Source organism: Uranotaenia lowii, chromosome 2 (assembly GCF_029784155.1).
Source record: "Uranotaenia lowii strain MFRU-FL chromosome 2, ASM2978415v1, whole genome shotgun sequence".
Taxonomy (NCBI): Eukaryota; Metazoa; Arthropoda; class Insecta; order Diptera; family Culicidae; genus Uranotaenia; species Uranotaenia lowii.
Genome location: NC_073692.1, coordinates 371796023 through 371814150, shown reverse-complemented (window position 1 = coordinate 371814150; position 18128 = coordinate 371796023). Strand labels below are relative to the sequence as shown.

Here is an 18128-nt window from a genome sequence, read left to right as displayed (position 1 = left end):
GCAAAGAGGCTGAAAGTCCGACCGGCAGCTGCGATATTCATCTACTTTCTGAAGCAAAATCCGACATCAAGGTCACAAAGGCATCATCATTGTGCATCAGACGTCCACCGATTACACACTTACACACATGGTTTGGCCGAGCGGGTACGTTGACTGCTGTTCTTACGAAGAAATTTTGGGCTGAACGGGCATTCATTGACTCCAGAGGACGCCTGGGGTGGTACCAAACCGGATCTTTCGCATGTGCAGGTGTTTGGTGTCAAGACGATGGCACAAGCCGAAGCGATGTTGAACACCGCAACGTATAAGAAACTGCAAATGGACTCAATATATGTACATAGGATTCGTCAAGGTCTTCGATACAGTTCCACACAGAATCTTCATAGAAAAACTTACTCTCTACGGCTCTCCTATATGGGTAACCAAATGATTGTCGTCGTACTTGCTTAATCGTCATGGTTTTATCAACATCCATGGTACTCACTCTTCTGTGTTCAACATGCCGTCTGCTGTACCGCACGGCAGCCACTTAGGACCGCTTATCTTCGTGCTGTTTATATACGATTTAGCAACATTCCTTCAATCACCAAAACTACTGTTTGCTGATGATTTAAAAATTTACCGAATCGTAGATTCGATAGTGGATTGCGCTGCGCTTTAAGATGACATCGACAGATTACTGGTATGGTGCATTAGACTAAGTCGATTTGGGGTCATTTTTGAATTCCTCAAACCCTGGGGTCTAAAAAGCTTCGTCTTACTCTAAAACTCCTCCATGGTTTTTTGCAGAATTTTAAAGTAACGTTTACATGAGTAAATTTGAACTTAGGTTTGTATGGGAAAATTGGATATTTCGTACTGAAAAATCAACATCATTTTTGTTTCTTCTGTGGAGCCGAGCCAGATGATGGTTTTTGTGCCATAAATTTATTTTATTAGACAAAAAAGTTATTAGCTGTTTAACAGGGGTATGTCTTTTCGCATTGATAAACAATAAATTCAATTGACATCACTGCTGGAGCCTCGCGAAGTATTGCATGCATGAAAAGTAGTCATGCAATACCTCGCTAGGCACCCAGCAGTGATGTCAATTGAGTTTATTGTTTATCAATGCGAAAAGACATACCCCTGTTAAACAGCTAATAACTTTTTTGTCTAATAAAATACAAAGTTACGGTCTTCAAGAAAATTGTTCAGTGGAAAATTTTCTTGAGGAAATTTATAAATTGGCACAAAAACCATCATCTGGCTCGGCTCCACAGAAGAAACAAAAATGATGTTGATTTTTCAGTACAAAATATCCAATTTTCCCATACAAACCTAAAAGTTCAAATTTACTCATGTAAATCTACTTAAAAATTCTGCAAAAAATCATGGATGAGTTTTGGACCAAGACGAAGCTTTTAAGACCCCAGGGTTTGAGAAATTAAAAAATGACCCCAAATCGACTCAGTCTAATGGTGCATGGTGGAGTGGAATGGCAGAAAGTGTGAGTGCATAAGCTTCTTCAGGAGTAGATCCTCAATCATTTGCGACTACGTTTTAAATGGAAAACTCACTCGGATCAGTAACCTCCATAAAATATCTTAAGGTTACTTTTGAAGAAGTTTTCTCATCGAAGCAATCAGGTTTTCTCAAACAACATTGGTTACTATGAAGAATAATTAAAATTTTCATTATGTTACTTGCCCTTACGAAAACCACACGCGTTTCATTTTACTCTGCCCATTAGGTTATGGGCCCAGAGAAGTAACGATAATCAGGAAGCGTTTCTGCAAGAAGTTTCAGCAAGTAGTTAAAACAGTATGAGCACAACGACAAGAGTTGCTGCTAGCCAAGGCGGAAGCGGAGATGGTCCGCAAGCTCGGAACCAGAACTTTGCCACCCAGGGCCACCCAGCGATAGTGCGGTTGGTCAGTCGGGAGAACTGTAGGACCTGGAAGTTCGCAGTCAAGACCTATCTGGAAGTGGAAGAACTCTGGGACGTGGTGCAGCGAATTGCCAATCCGGACGGTTCTTTGCCTGCTGTGGATCCAAGGAAGGATCGAATAGCGCGAGGAAGAATCATTCTTTTTCTCGAACCCGTAAACGCCGTAAACTGAACACCACTGCTGCACTGCCGTGATATGACGAAGTGACGTTTATCCATTTTTTTCGGTTTTGACTTTTTGACGCTATTGTGTGCGTTTTCCTATGAGCTATCAAATGCTTTCAACAAATCTAGAAAATATCAAACAGTTTTTGAGAAAATCGATAAAAACGAATCGCCAAAAGTGCGATTTATACGCCGAAGTGACGTATATCCATGCGTTTTTGAAAGTGATACAGAACAATTTCAATAACCCGTATAATTTACAGGCGACATTCCTCAGATTTGAAAAAAATCATATTTTAACATGACAATCGGTTGAGAATAAAATAAAAAAGCCCCCCCCCCCCCTCCCCCTTTCCTTAGTATAAAGGGTTCTCAAACAAAGTAGTTGTCGAGCCTTTTTGATAAATAAAATTTGAATGCAAACGTCGACATCTACATTAATTAAAAAAATTCGAGAAATTATTTAACATTTGTAGAACAAAACTTATTCTTCATTAATTTTGCGTTGTTTTTGTTACAAAGAAATTTGTTTGTGTGGTCATTTGTTTGTGGTAAGTTTGTTTGTCAAGCAACAATGTTGTTTTTTTTAAAGCTGTGCACTCTAATTTTATTAACGAGAAGAATTCTGGTTTCAAAAATGAGATAATGTTTAAAAAATTCAAATATTCATTTAGTAAGAAAATCATTAAAAAAACAAAAGTTACAAATTAGAATTCTTCCAGAAACTTTTTTTCTTCGAACTTTTCCCAAAAATCTTTCTTATTATCTGGCATTAGTGGACAAAGTTTCTTTAAAATCGTTTTTTTTTCTTTCAACCTCTATTCCTCTATTTTCATTTCTGAAGTGAAGAGAAGATTGAAGGTCAAAGTCACCGCGATACTTCCTTGAGCTGTTTCACCGTAAATAATGAAAATCCCTTCCAATCTCCTTTAAAGCACGATTTATAATGAAACGAAAACGATCCTCTGACGAATTTCACCTCTTTGATTTCGGCCAATTTTGGTCGCTGAGCACCTTTCTTAAAAACGGATTGCTTAAATCTTTGTTTCCAGTCATTGTAAAAACTTCAAATTTCGTAGAGCGTTAATTAGATAGTTGAACTAAATTGTGTGAAAATTTCATGAAAAAATATCAACCGAGAGAGAAATGGCAGCTTGTCAAAGTTGGAAGTGGGTACGCCGCTTCGCGCAAATTCATTCTTTTTTGAACGCAACTGTATGTCAATTTTCATCTAAATCCAATGTAAAACATTATGAGTCTTCTACAAATCTGACATTTTCCTTCATTCCTGGTAATAATTAGCACCCACTTATACCGATTTTTTATTGTCTAGGTCTTATCTTAACGCTAAAACTAGGACTGAGAGGGCAATTGAGGTCAAATAAAAAAAACTAACAAACGAACAAACGGAAATTGTTTTTTATGTACAAAGAAATACATACCTTGAGAAGTTTCTCCGACAGCATCACTAAAATTTTCTTCCTCACTCGAATACAATTCAAGAAGATCCAACGCACTGGCCATTTTAACTAAAAACGAAATTTGTTCTAACTGCACGAAAAGACTAAGGATAAACGTCACTCCGACGGAGAATCGTCTAATCAAAACAAACGTTTATACGCCGAACTGACGCATATCCATTTGAAGTAATTATACGAATTTTACGCAAAATAAAGAGTTGTGTTTCAAAAGGCTGCATTTGTCATGTATCTATGCATAAATTCTACAGATCACATTTTATGAAAAGTCTCAGATTAACGAATAAAGAGGAAAAAGATTAAATCGCTTTTATTCGCTTAAAACGAAAATGGTTTATACGTCACTTCGGCGTAACACGGCAGTGCTGAGGTTTGGACGAAACTGGTCAACACATTTGAAGACATCGGTCTGACTCGTCAATGGGCTCTCCTACACAAGCTCATTTCGACGAATTTATCAAGTTGTGGAACCATGGAAGCGTACGTGAATCGGATGATTACAACCGCCAATCAACTGACAGGAATAGATTTTCCCTCGAACGACAGGTGGATTGGAATGATGTTGTTGGCGGGATTGCCGTTGGAATATCGTCCGATGGTCATGGGTCTCGAACATTCTGGCATTGCAATTACTGGTGACGTCATAAAAACCAAATTGCCACAGGAGATCGAGATGCCCGAGGTCAATCCCACTCAACCCTTTGTTTCAAGACGTCCTTCCAAGCTGAAGAATAACAACTGTAAGGTACCTCAAAATTCGTCAGGTGCCCGAATAAAGCGAAAGGACCCCAATGTTGTCGTTGCAAAAAATTCGGGCACATCGCCAAGGATTGTATGGCCAGAGAACCAACCAAGAACAAAGTCGACAAGAAAGGTGAGGCATTTTGTGTTGTATTGTCAGCACTGTATACAACCGAGGACAACGAATGGTACTTCGACTCCGGAGCGGTGAAACATCGAACAAAAACGAAGCCCTTTTGGAAAATATCAAAGAATCGACGGGGAGTATCTTCGATGCCAACAAACAGTCCATGAAAATCGTTGGCGAAGACATAGCAAAACTTAAACCAACCTGCAACAAGTATTCCATAGACCTCAAGAATGTGGAATTGGTTTCAGATCTAGCCGTAAATCTTCTGTCTGTCGGAAGAATCGTAGAACAAGGTCACACTGTCACATTCGACCAGCATGGATGTGAGGTTCACAATTCCTGAGGCAAGCTGATTGCAGATGGTTGCAGATCCAACGACTTGTTCAAGCTGAATCAAAAGAAGTCGTCTGTCCTGGCGTGTCTAACTCCAGATTCTGTTGGATTGTGGCACAAACGCATGGGAGACATGTGTATCAAGAATCTGAAGCTGCTGAAGGATGGTCTCGCTACAATGGTGTAAAGTTCAACGGTCAAGAATGTGGAGATTTCGAGGTGTGGGCTGAAGGCAAACTAACTCGATTGCCGTTCAGTCATGTCGGAACGCGAGCTACTGGTATTCTGGATTTGGTCCACTCCGATATATTTGGTCCAATGGAAGAGGAATCGTTGGGAGGTCGGCGTTACTATTTGTTCTTTATCGATGACAAAATCCGCAAGTTTTTCATCTATTTTTTGCAAACCAAGAGCCAAAAAGAGGTTTGGGACCATTCAAATATTACGCAACGCGTTAAGAGTGGGACGGGGTATAGCAGTTTGTTACATTTGAGACTTTTTAATAGAAAATAGGATAAGAATGTGTTACGTAGGGGGGAGGGAGGGTTGAAAATTATTGAAAATTGCGTTACGTAATATTTGAACGGCCCGTTTTACAAAAATTTAAGGAGTTCAAGAGTATGGCCGAGACTCGAACCGGAAGGAAAATCAAGACATTGAAAACGGACAACGGCAAAGAATATCGCCACGCGATGTTCGAAACTCACCTGAAGGAATACGGAATCAAGCATCAAACAAGCGTCGGGTATACTGCTGAGCAGAACGGACTCGCTGAACGAGTCAACCGCACTATAGTCGAGCGCGCCAAATGCATGCTGTTCGAGGCGCATCTTCCGAAACCGTTCTGGGCCGAAGCGGTCACTGTTGCTGTTTATTTGGTAAACAGATCACCCACGAAAGGTATCGATGTTACGCCGGAAGAGGCGTGATCTGGGCGCAAGCCGAACCTGCAACACGTGAGAGTGTTCGGGACTACCGTGATGGCACATGTACCCAAGTGCAAGCGTAAGAAGTGGGACAAGACGGCGATCGAATATATTCTCACTGGTTTTGATGAGAATTCGAAGGCGTACCGATTATAAGACATCGCAAAGGATGAAATTTTTAAAACCGCGTGCAATCAAGCGTTGCTGAAGGCAGAGGAAATGAATGCACTTTAAATTAATGTTAGTTGTATAGCACGCACCCTCGGTTTTGGCCTCAAAACCATGGCGAAACCACGTGTTACACACATATGATACATTGTTATTTCACTACTTGATTGATAGATGTTATTTAAATCTTTAACAAAGATAGAAAAAAACCCTTGTGATTTCACAAGGGCAAATCATCGTGAAGTATCGATTCTCAGGGAAGGTCATCAGCCATCAGAGTTACCTACTTTAAAATTTAACTGTATTTGAATCATTTATTTTTGTCAAGCATTGTTTCTCCAACTGTTCTCTCCATTCCTATTATTTACGCCCCCTTCCCCTTTTCTGTAGGTACGAGTAAATTGTTTACATCGCAGTTTTTTTTCGTTTTTCTCTAAATTGGCTCTCATGTTTTTTTTTTGCTTAGTTTCGCAACAATCTACTACTGGTAAATTTTTGTTTGACTCGTCATAATTTTCTTGGCCTGTTTTTCTTTCCCCTGTCCCACAAATGTTTTTTTTTCGTCTTCTCCTCAATTTGTAATACCATTTCTTTGTTTGTTTTTTTTCGGTAATAATTACTATATAATAATTAGAATTGTTCGGTTTTTTTTCTGTAACTTTCAAAATCTACACCCGCACCTCACCTTTTACCTACTACTCACACACAGAATTTCTTTCTAGCCATTCACAAATGCGCTTTCCCATTCACCACCATATACCTATTCGTCGCTTTGCTTGTTGGTTGACCATTTTTGTTTTTTTTTTGTGTTTCGCTTTAGCTTCCTATTTTTTTCATTGATTTCTATTTCATTTTTCGTTTATACTTTGCTCGATCATATACAGTAGTTCTTCTTTCATTCGTCAACGTTCTTCAACTAAGCACGATTTGATCTCATCCAGCCAGCTGAAATCGGCTTGACGAAAAAAACGCTAACAGGAATTCGAATAATTCGGTATTAAAATTAAACCAAGTAATAAGTATCTATACTGACTTTAGTTTCCAAGTTCGAGTTTATCGGTGAAAATTGAATACCTGTCGATGAAATACTGTTAAAAATTGCAAAAATAAAACTAAATCTTCCATGATTCCAAGCCGATGTAAAGAATCGATTTCTTTGAAACGTTTCAAAGATAATCAATTTTTTGCGTATTACATATTTTTTTTTAAATCTCGATTTGATAAAAAATGTCCAGATAACATTTAAAATTCAGAAATCCTGCTTGTTATTTGTTTTACAGATAAAATTCATAGCTTTTATATTCAACAAAATATTTTTGACTCACAGGCTGAAAACACATTTCATCAAAAATCATTGAAAAACTGAAAATTTTAATAATAATTGTGATCGATTCGAGAAGCAACTTGAAAGCGAACTTCCGTCGTAAAACTACATCCACATTCTTCCACATGTTCGATTTGAACTTCCAAATTCACAAGTTTGTTTTGTTTGTTGGTTTGCTTTCTGTTGTATGCTTTGAGAGTAAAATATTGAATTGAGTAAATTGTTTTGTTTGTGTATTGTTTTATTCTTTTTCTGCTTTAACTTGTCATTTGTTGATGTGGTTTGTGTGTGTGTTTTTTTTGGTTTATCATTGTTCGAAATTGTTTTACTAGCGTAATACTATTAGCTTGTTTTTTGGGTGTACGCGTCTGTATTCATGTGTGTGTGTGTGTGTGTGGTTTTTTTTTGTTTCTTAGATTCTCCATTTAACTTTGTTCCATTTGTTATTTGGGTTGCTTGTAGCTGAAAATTGTAAAGAAGAATAGGAAAATATGACATTTCAAAAATAAATTGCTCTACTCAGTGTGTTTTTCTTCTTTCGTTTGTTGTTTGACTTTGTTTAATGTAATCTTGATTTCAACCAACAGCACTGTAATTGATAACAGTATATATATAATCCTTAGTTTTGTTTGATTTTTTTTCTTTCTTTTTATTACCATTTTGGGTAGCAGTAATTGTATGTTTTGTTTTTTTTCTCATAGAAGAAATCTACTAACTTCTAAACTTTTGTTTCTTAAATGTTGTTCTGATGTCAGACTCCGCTTGCGGTAGAATATTTTTGTTTTTGTTTTGTTTCTATAATTTGTTATATCTTTTCATAATGTTGTTAATCTCTTTGTTTCATTCGAAGTCAAAACTTTATTCGTTTTCGCTTTGTTCAGTGCGTGTTGTGTTACAACACATGCGCGCAATGCTGATAGATCAGGTGTCTCAAGTGGAGTGGAATATAACTTTAAAAGTGCTTGCTTGCTCCTTGTTTTGTTTTGCTCTATAATTTTATCTTTTGCTGATACGTTTTGTAAATGTCACTCAACATTTTCTGAACTTTCATTGTAGCATGAAATAGTATAGTATTTTTTTGTTTTTTATATTGTTGTTAAATATAAGTAAAAAGAAAAATATATATATGTAGGATCTATAGAGTTTCCAGTTTACAGTTCTTTGAGTTTTGTATTTTTTTTATTCTTCTCTCCCTTCCTAACCCCCTGTCAGTTCTTCTCAGTAATTTACAATAATACATAATACACCAGTGTTGCGTTTTTTTTCTGATTCTATTTTTTCCCTTGCCTGTAACCTCCCCCGCTACTGCTACTGCTGCAGCCAGTGGCCGCCCGCTCCGGCGATTGTCCGCCGCCATGCGAGCAGCACTGGCACTCGCACCCTCATTGAAGTCCCAGATGTTGTTGTTGTTGCGCCTGCGCTTGTTGCTGATGTTGCTGTTGCGTCGTGTGTTGTTGTTGTTGCTGATGCTGTTGCTGTTGTTTGGCTTTGGAGAGAAGATCCGTGGTCCGGAGGATCGGATGCCGCAGCAGCAGGGCACTTTCGGCCGAGATGATCGGCAGCGAGTTCGTCCAATGATAGTTGATCAGGTGGCTGATGCTCTCGAAAATTCGGTCTTTGGTTCGCACCTGAGGAAGGACGAATAATATGGTTTTGGTAACATTTGCGCGTTAGGCAGTTCTTGAGGGTCCTTTTCCTTTCAAACGAAAACCGGTTTCGAACGAAACCATCCTTTTGTTCGAATAGAATCATATTTGGCTCACTAAGCTCCAGCTTAGTCAGCCTGAAAAAAATTTTCAACACTCCGTACTTTTGAAATTCCATTACATGAGAGAGAACATATACACTCAGGTCTTTTATTATGCGGAAGAAATGTACCGCACAAAAAGAAACCGCGTAAGTTGCTATGTCCTGGATACATCCAGAATGAAAACTTAATTTACACAATACAAACAATTAGATGTTACTTTAAAATAACTTACAACTGACAATTGCATAGTATTTATAAAAAAATTCAAAGATTGTGTAAAATTATAGAGAAACATGAGAATCAAGGAAAAGGAGGACCATAAGCCGTAAATATCAAGATTTTTTCAAAAAACAAGATAAAACTAGATAAAAATAATGAATACAAAAAACAAAATAAAAATTGAAGTCAATCCTAGAAGGAGGCTTAAGGAGACTTCAATTGAGGCACTTAGGATCAGAGGGGTGCAAGTGAATTTTTATCAAAACTGAGATTAACTGTTTTTTGGATAGTTAAAGTATAGATTAACATTCTGTAGAAGACACAGGTCAAAAGAAAAATTATTTCGATATTTTTAAGCTATTTATAAAAAAAACGTGTTAATGAAAATCCTTCTGACACCAAGGGATTATACTTTTAGGCTGATTTCATTTGAACGTATACATTTTTGTCAGTTGAAAACAACATCATCTAGCTCCGACTCCGACTAGGATTTTCTACTGGTTCAGACCAGGATAATCCAAAGTCCCCAGATAGAGAAGTGATGAAAATAGATTCAGGTGTAACTTCGTCGGCGTGAAAATCTCATTGTTATGTAGGTATACAAAAAATTCTAAAATATTTTTTTTTTTTGGCAAATTTAGCTAATGCTAATAATGATAAAAGGCAAACACGAAACGCACTTAACAATAATTTTTTGGCAAATATATCTAAGAAAAATCTCTCGGATGAAAGCACAGAGGATTCAGATTTTTCGACAGGCTCTGATCATAATGTCACATCCTATCCCACGGAACAAAATGAAACTTCGAAAAGTTCAGATGAGTCGTTGCGACAGGTAGTTTATAAAAAATTACATTAAGTCTTTTAAGGAATATTTACATAACTATTTAGGAAAGAGGCCTGGTATAATTAGACAAAAAAAAAAGAAAAATTAAACATCCATGGTTCTTCTGGAGAATCAGAAGTTGCTGCTGCTGCAGTTGCTAGCAAGAATGAGTCCATTCCTGGAGAGTCAACTGGCCATTCATCAAGACCCCAAAAACGCCAACGAAATCAGGCAGTCTGGAAACTCATCTTGCGAAAAAGCTACGAAACCAAGGGGAAGCGTACGTCGGTTCTACCGGAAAAAGCGACCAGCTAAACAGTTGATTCCAATGAATGAACATATATGCAGGTATTCTTGTGTATCCATTAAGGAAAAAGAGAGATTGAAAGTTTTCAACAAATTCTGGGGATTAGGATAGTGGAACTTGCAAACCTCGTTCATTATGAGTTGCATAGAAATTTGAAGCCCGAAAACGCAGAAAATTAAATGTGTGAACAAAAACAAAACATCTAGTATCATACTGAAAATACTCGTTACATACAGGTTTCAAAAGGATGCTATCATATTGTTTGGAGTCAGAGGGGTGCAAGTGTCATTCTTGGGATCAGAAGGGTGCAAGTGAAAAATATCAATAAAAGTAGTTCGCCGTTTTAAAATAAATATCGTAAAAACTTTGGTTTTTCTTTCAGAATCGTTCATTTTAGACCTCTTGAGACACACTCCATCGAAAATTTAGTAAAAAAATTGGTTTCATAATTTTGATTTAGAAAAAAAACTTTGAGGCCCGTTTTCTCGAAATCATCATTACGGCACTTGCACCCCTCTGATCCTAAGCGCCTCAATTATATTTTTCAACAAAGGGTTTTTTATTGTTTAGGGGACGTCCATTAATTACGTAACGCTCCTAGGGGGGAGAGGGAGTAAGGTCGAGCGTTACGAATTGTGACATAGGGGAGGGGGGGAGGTATGCTCATCGTTACGTAACGATTTTTCCTTAAAAAGTTTTGCTTAATCAGCGCAGCTATTTTGATGTCATGCAATTTTTGCAGAATAATAAGCGAACCAAAATCAGCTTAAAATTTGTAAGCTTCAACATGATTGAACCTAGTTTTTAACCTTTCCTCTTTAAAGATTCTGAGATACACTCTTTAAAATGTGTATTGGATATCCGTGAAATATCCGTTGGAAAACCGAATATTAGGTACATTTCCCCCAAGAACTTAATTCAACCTTGAGACGGGAAATTTACTATTTTTCTCAATTGATTCGAAAAATGCAATTTTGGTTATTCCGACGAATATTACTAAGTGGAGTATATTTTGCATTTCAAGTTATTCTCCTTGAACAAAATAAATTAAATAAGGTAGATTCTCAGTTAACAAGCACAGAGCAACTCGGAATAAGACAATAATTTAAGTTTATCAGAGAGTTATCATCAATGATTATTAAGAAGCGATTTGGATAGATATTAATTCCGTTTTGAAGAACGTGAAAAAATTTTATGTTAAAATCTTTTCTGACCTTTGAAAATCAGTATATAAAAACATGAGAATATGGGGGGGGGGGGGTAATTATCAGCGTTACGTAATTTTCATAGGGGGGTACTTCGAAGTGTTACGATTTGTGACATACGGAGGGGAGGGGGTTGAAAAAGTGCACTTTTTGCGTTACGTAATTTATGGATGCCGCCTTATTACAAATGTCTTGTCGTAAATTTTACCTTTAAAATTTAAATCTGTTCCCCTAATTTACGTTAATTTTACAACGTGTGCGACAAAATAAGCATTTATTGAAATTACGAAAGTTAGACTGGATAAAATAAAGATTTTGTACAGTAAAGTAAAAAAAAAGCTTTCAATATTTTAAAAAGCTAAGTTTAGCTTTTCCAGATCCATTCCAGATCCAAACACAACATAGCATCAACTTTGTAGGATCTATGGAAGTGTTATTCATGGAAAAAGGTCGCATTTGGAGGCAACCTTCTTTATAAATTTAGCCATTTATTGTGTCAATAGTTATGTATTTTTATTTATTTACATAGTATTCCGTCTAACGACATAACTTGACGAACATAATTCCTAAAATTCACTCGGTCCATGGCAACCGTTCTCCAATTTCTCGGGCATCCAACATTCGCCAGATCACGCTCCTCTTGGTCTAACCACATCGCTCGTTGCGCCCCCGCTCGTCTTGTTCCTACCGGACAATAGTTATGTAATATAGACTGATTTGCAGCTTTCACAGTTCGTCAGCCACCTCAAATGCTAGACATCAAATTTTTAATTTTTTTCTATTTGTTCATCTCCAGAACATCCAAGCGAGACTTGCCAACGAAAAGTTTCTGACTGGAAAACTACCAGGTGCCTGCTAAAGAGTTTGTTTTGCTGTCCTTTACGTAATTCTTCAAAGTATCTCCCCGGCTCCAATATTTTGTGCACGATTTGACCACCGCATTTTGTTTATTTCTACGGCAGCTTTTTTATTGCGTCAAGTCAGGCGTGTTTGTTAGTCAGCTAGATGAACGAGTATTAATATTTTTTTTTCGCTTCCAAAATCTAAATTTTTTTATTTGATAAAACCTCTAATATTCCCTACCTTCATGGAATCAATCATTTTCACTTCATGAATAGTGAAAATTAGAATGAATTAGCACACTTTTAGATCCTCTAGGACTCGCTAAAAGTGCTTGAGATTAGCAGTTCATTCACACTGCACAAAACTGATGCTCTCTCTTTGAACGTCAATAACGGCGCTGGCCACGTCCTATTAATCAATAGATAGATTGAAAAAAAAAAGAGAAAATGATAAAAGATCTATTTTGTGCTTTGGGACCCCAAAATGACCCGACATTTGAAAAAGTTATTCGCTGCAGGCTTAAATTGATCCTAGGCCTAGTATAAGGTCTCATGCCAAATTTGGGCCAGATCGGATCACGGGAAGGGGTCGCTCAACGAGCCTGAAGTTTGTATGGGATTTCGAAACATTTTGTTCGATAGAAACATGAAAATCCGGTTTTTCATTAATAACTTTGGTCTTATTCGGCAGATTTCTTTTGAAAACGGGTTTTCTTAAAGCTTAAACTATGACAAATATTTCATCCGAAGACTGTATTTCAATTTGACTTATGATAAAAAAGTTATTAGACTTCAAAAATGGGGTAACTTTTTTCAGGGTGATATTCATCACTATTAATGAGAGACACTGCTTCGAACATTTTGAAGCAGCATTGACAGTGATGAATATCACCCTGAAAAAAGTTACCCCGTTTTCAAAGTCTAATAACTTTTTTATCATAAGTCAAATTGAAATGCAGTCTTCGGATGAAATGTTTGTCATTTTTTGTGTTTTAAGAAAAACCATTTTCAAAAGAAATCGGCCGACGGAGACCAAAGTTAATCATGAAAAACTGGATTTTCATGTTTCTTTCGAACAAAATGTCTCAAAATCCCATACAAACTTTAGGCTCGTTGAGCGACCCCTTCCCGTGATTCGATCTGGCCCAAATTTGGCATGAGACCTTTTACAAGGCCTAGGATCAATCTAAGCCTGCAGCGCATAACATTTCACAAGCTTGAAATTTCCCATACAAATTTGAGGCAGTCTACTCTGCATCATAGCAAAATAATTTTGGTTGAGAGTGGTGTAAAAGGAATTGATTGGAAAACATGTCTGAGATGCAATTCAAAAGTTTTCCTTTGCATTTGATTTCAAGTAAATTAATCTGTCCTTAGAAAATCAGAATTCATTTCCAGAAAAAAATAGAAATAAAAGATATGATTGAAATTATAGTATCTTGTCTGAAGATCATGAAATAAATATGTATGTACCTCAGAACCTTAGTGAAGTGCTTACAAAAAAAGGAAAAAATGTAAAATCTAAATAATGGAACAGGCTCACCAGGAATTCCAAATAAAATGCCATTCCTATAGATGTTGGAGGAGTCCGCCAAAGAACTTGGTTCTTGAATCTTCGAAGGACGGGATCGTTTACTTTCCGAAAGTACCATTGGATGCCACCAAATTTGTTCCATCATAAAAGATTATCCAGTCTTCCTTCGTCCGGTTTCCATTTTTCCTGATTTTGAAGTTTGATTAAATCTTTCTTCGGCCATAGCCTACCCTTTCCTCGTTTTTTAGCCCTACTCAATAGGCGATGAATTCGAAAAGGTTATAGCCAGCACTAAATTTTACTTCGGAAGTCCGGACTTCCGACTTCCGACAAAGAAAAGTGAAGTACTAGATTGTCGGAAGTCTGTATTTTGTCGCCAGTTCACCAGCGACGCACACAGGAGTATTTTACCCCAAATCCTGGCCAAAACCTCGAAATTAAAATTCAAAAAAATATAATTTTGTTTCGGGTTTTCGGTTTTTAGATAGTTGTTGCATATTAGTATTATCGATTTTAAACCATCAGTATAGTGAGTTCGTAATGGCATAACTCGTAACATTGATGTATCAAAATTATAAATTTTGTTTTCCAAAATTTGGTATAATCATGTACAATCACAGGCTGCGTAACACGCACAATAATGAGACTATGAACAAAGTTTCTTCTACAAATCTTCAGTTTTAATATAACCAATGAATTGTGGCTGAAATTGCGATTAATTCTTGATAAACACATGTAGTAGAGAAACTAAACAAAGTAGTGCAATATTTTCGAAAAAACTTGTATTAGTTTTTCACAAATTATTGTTTAAGTATATCTTCCGGGCTCCGCCGGGAAAAATTTCACGTATCACACGAATGCTTCTAACTTCCTTAAACATGTCCAAAAGAAAAATCGTGCGCATATTTGCGAACTCGATCTATTTTCAATTTTGAAATTTCAAAATTTAAGCGTATTTTGTCCCTAATTTTGATTCAGATAGCGAGCATGTCGTGCATTTACTTTGTGTTATACACACGTTTTTTAATGGGTTTGATTTGTTTGTTTCAAAAATTGTATTTTTCATCATTTCTGATAGTTGATCGGCTGGTTTGCTTCGAATTTGCTTAAAAACAAACTTTTTATAAGGGTGCAGCGAATGACCCGAAAAGACCAAAATTATGAAATTTGAAATTTTGGTTAAAAATGAGTTGTGTATACTTGAAAACAACGAAAAAAAGATTTTTAATCATTTTAGCGGGTTTTGGCCAACTTTTTCCATGGAGTACTTCTATGTGCGACGTTTCTAAAAATTTTATTTAAATTCACAATATTCTTTCTCTCCTTAAGAAAAACTAGTAAGAGCAAGTTCACTTGTGTAGGGAAAAAATGGTAGAAATTTGGACAATTTGAGAACATTTTGAAAATTTTACCATGTAAAGATGATTTCAAGATCTTTGGGCGTTGTATTTCTCTTACAGCACTGTTTCTATTTCAGCCGTATGTGATTGAAATATTGCTATTGTGAATTTAAATAAAAAATTTAGAAACGTCGCTGGTGAACTGGCAACAAAACACAGACAATCTAATACTTCACTATTCTTTGTCGGAAGTCTTTCGGAAATCGGAAGTCCGGACTTCCGAAGTAAAATTTAGTGCTGGCGCTATTATATTTTTGCATCACAGCATGCGAAAATAGAACAAGTGTTGTAAAAAAAACTTGAAAGCCGCAGATCTCGAAAATGTTTTAGCATGGTAAAATTTTAAAAATGTGCTAAAAGTGTCAACATTTCTACTTCTTTTTCCCAACACGATTGAATTTGTTTTAAGATATGTCAAAAGTTGGGTGAAATATTAGCTGCATACCACGTGTACTAATGCAAAACCATCACCTAAATTCGGCAGCGTTTCTATCGCCCATTCTTATGATAAACTTACGTTATCTTTATCTAGATGCGTCATAAACATCATTTCAAACTTATTTTCATCAATCACCAATAAAAGTTGTTCAACGGAAAAAATCCTTTAAAGAATTTTTAAATTGGCAAAAACATCTCAAGCAGGTTCGGTTCCACAGAAGAAACAAAAATGATGTTGATTTTTCAGTACAAAATATTCAATTTTCCCATACAATTTACTCATGTAAACGTAACTTAAAAATTCTGCAAAAAATAATGGATGACTTTTGAATCAAAACGAAGCCCTGGGGGGGGTTCGAGAAATTTAAAAATGACCCCAAATCGACTCAGTCTACTCTCCCATCGTTATTCTCTCCTCTGCATCAGCAACACAGTGGACGATATTTTACAACAATTATCTTAATATCTTCGAAAAAAAAAAAACATAGAAAATGTAAAGTTTCAATCGAGAAATATACGAAATCGATCCGTTGTTTTTACATATGTTGCCCTTAGTATACGACAAACAAGTTTCATTGAGTAAAATTATAAACATTTGAAAAAAATAGTTTAACTGCAGGGACTAAAGAATTTAATTTTGAATATTTTTTCCTTATTTTGAAAAATTAGGACTGATTCATAGCTATATTTCTACATTATTATTTTTTATTATTTTTTTGTTCCACAAAAAAATTATATACTTCATACTTCATATATACGAAAAGTAAATATTACATATATTTATTGATTTGTTGTGGATCCCGTCGTTTTTTTCCGTTCATTTTCACGAGAACTGTAAATGGGCTTTAACTTATGATTATTTTTTCTCAAAAAAAAAAAATTTCAAAATGGTTGTAGCTGTAATTCGAGGTAATAAAACCCGACTTACAAAAAAAAACGGACTTGAATGAATCTCCTGTGATTCTCCGGAATGAATTATGCCCAAAATTACAGGAAAATGAGGTTTCGCTGAAAATGAATCTCTCAATGAAATTTTAGCAAACTGAAAATAATCTGAAACATTCCTAAACTGACCCTGAAACTGAGCAACAATATTTGTCTTTGAAAATTGGAATGCAGGTTGAGGTAGATTTATATATTTTGGCACATTTTGAAAGAAAGGTGAAACACGCAGAATGTTTGACATGGACGTGTTTTTTTTTTCAATTTAAAATATATAGCGTCGGGGTAGCTGCTTTGAAACTGAATGAAGATTGTGTTGAATTATTAACATCCTCTCAGTGAGTTATAGTTTTTATGTAAGTTGGCTTTTCACCTCACAATAGAGGTTTCCAAACTCAGAAAGGCGCAAGTGCCAAAACAATCTACAGGGTGTTCAATAAGTTCGAATACAAATTAAGATCACAATAATTTAAAATCAACTGTCCAGAATAAAAAAAATTAAATGGTAAGCTTGATCTAATGATCAATCTCACCATTTGTTTTGATGAAATTTAACCTTAATCCCTTATAAGAAGCTTTAAAAGTTTTCATAGTCCATCGTACTTGACAATATGTATGACATACCGAATTAATCCATGAGGGTGAGATTTGGAGGGATGGGGAACTTTTACTTTATTTGAACTTTTTATTTTAACCTTTTTTGGGAAATTTGGCCTCGTGGCAAATATAAATCGATGTTGATGTTATTAAAATCATTGTATAGATAATTTATTCTAGTTTCTCAATACATTTTAAAATCAAGTTGATATGTTTGAGCTCCGGAAGAAAAAATTTCATAAAAACAATTTTATTTTCAAAGTGCTTTAACTTCTGCCAGCTTTGCTGTATTTAAGTGTTTCATTGATTTTTGGAATCGCCAAGAACACATTTATCTGACAATTATAAATATATGAGGGTCTAACGAATGTTTTGACGGCTATCCCGGATCTTCCGGTAAATTTCCAAAAACAAGTGTTTTAAAAAATGAACACTTCATGCAAAAAAAACCCAAAGAATTATGAATGGCCAATGTAAACTTAATACGTAGTTACACGAGCACTTATTTAAAGTTTTTCTTCTTGTTAGGATGTGGAACAATTCTACTCTCAACCATTTTGATGATCTTTTCTATGGAAATCAGCTGGCGCGCACATACTTTTTAGAAATTTCATACCAAATGAGACAAGTTTAGGTATTCTGTACTCGTTTATTCTCGACAATATCAACGATTATGAGAATTAAGCCAAAAGAGTTATTTTTAGTGCACTTGGAGCCATTCATTGTGGTCCAAAATATCGTTTTTTTCGCCTGTACCAGTACTTGTGAAGTAAAAAGGAAGATTAAGTTGAACACTTAATGAAAATGAACTCTTCAACGCCAGGAATAGTTTGTCTGATAATAGTATAAAATTACTGTAGTAAATATTTGATA

General features: G+C 35.9%; 2 protein-coding genes across 7 annotated transcripts in view; one reads left to right on the top strand and one right to left on the bottom strand.

The window, feature by feature from the left end:
* LOC129742810 (microfibril-associated glycoprotein 4-like) overlaps positions 1–18128 on the top strand; it is a 60083-nt gene that overhangs the window by 19016 nt on the left and 22939 nt on the right. The gene's annotated exons all lie outside the window — the stretch shown is intronic.
* Positions 6166–18128, bottom strand: part of LOC129742808 (SHC-transforming protein 1-like) — a 48355-nt gene continuing 36392 nt past the window's right edge. For all 6 annotated transcript variants that reach the window (XM_055734746.1, XM_055734745.1, XM_055734747.1 and 3 more), the window contains exon 8: positions 6166–8823. In XM_055734746.1, coding sequence (XP_055590721.1) covers positions 8578–8823 — 246 coding nt within the window. In that variant the 3' untranslated portion in view covers positions 6166–8577. The remainder of the gene's footprint in view (positions 8824–18128) is intronic.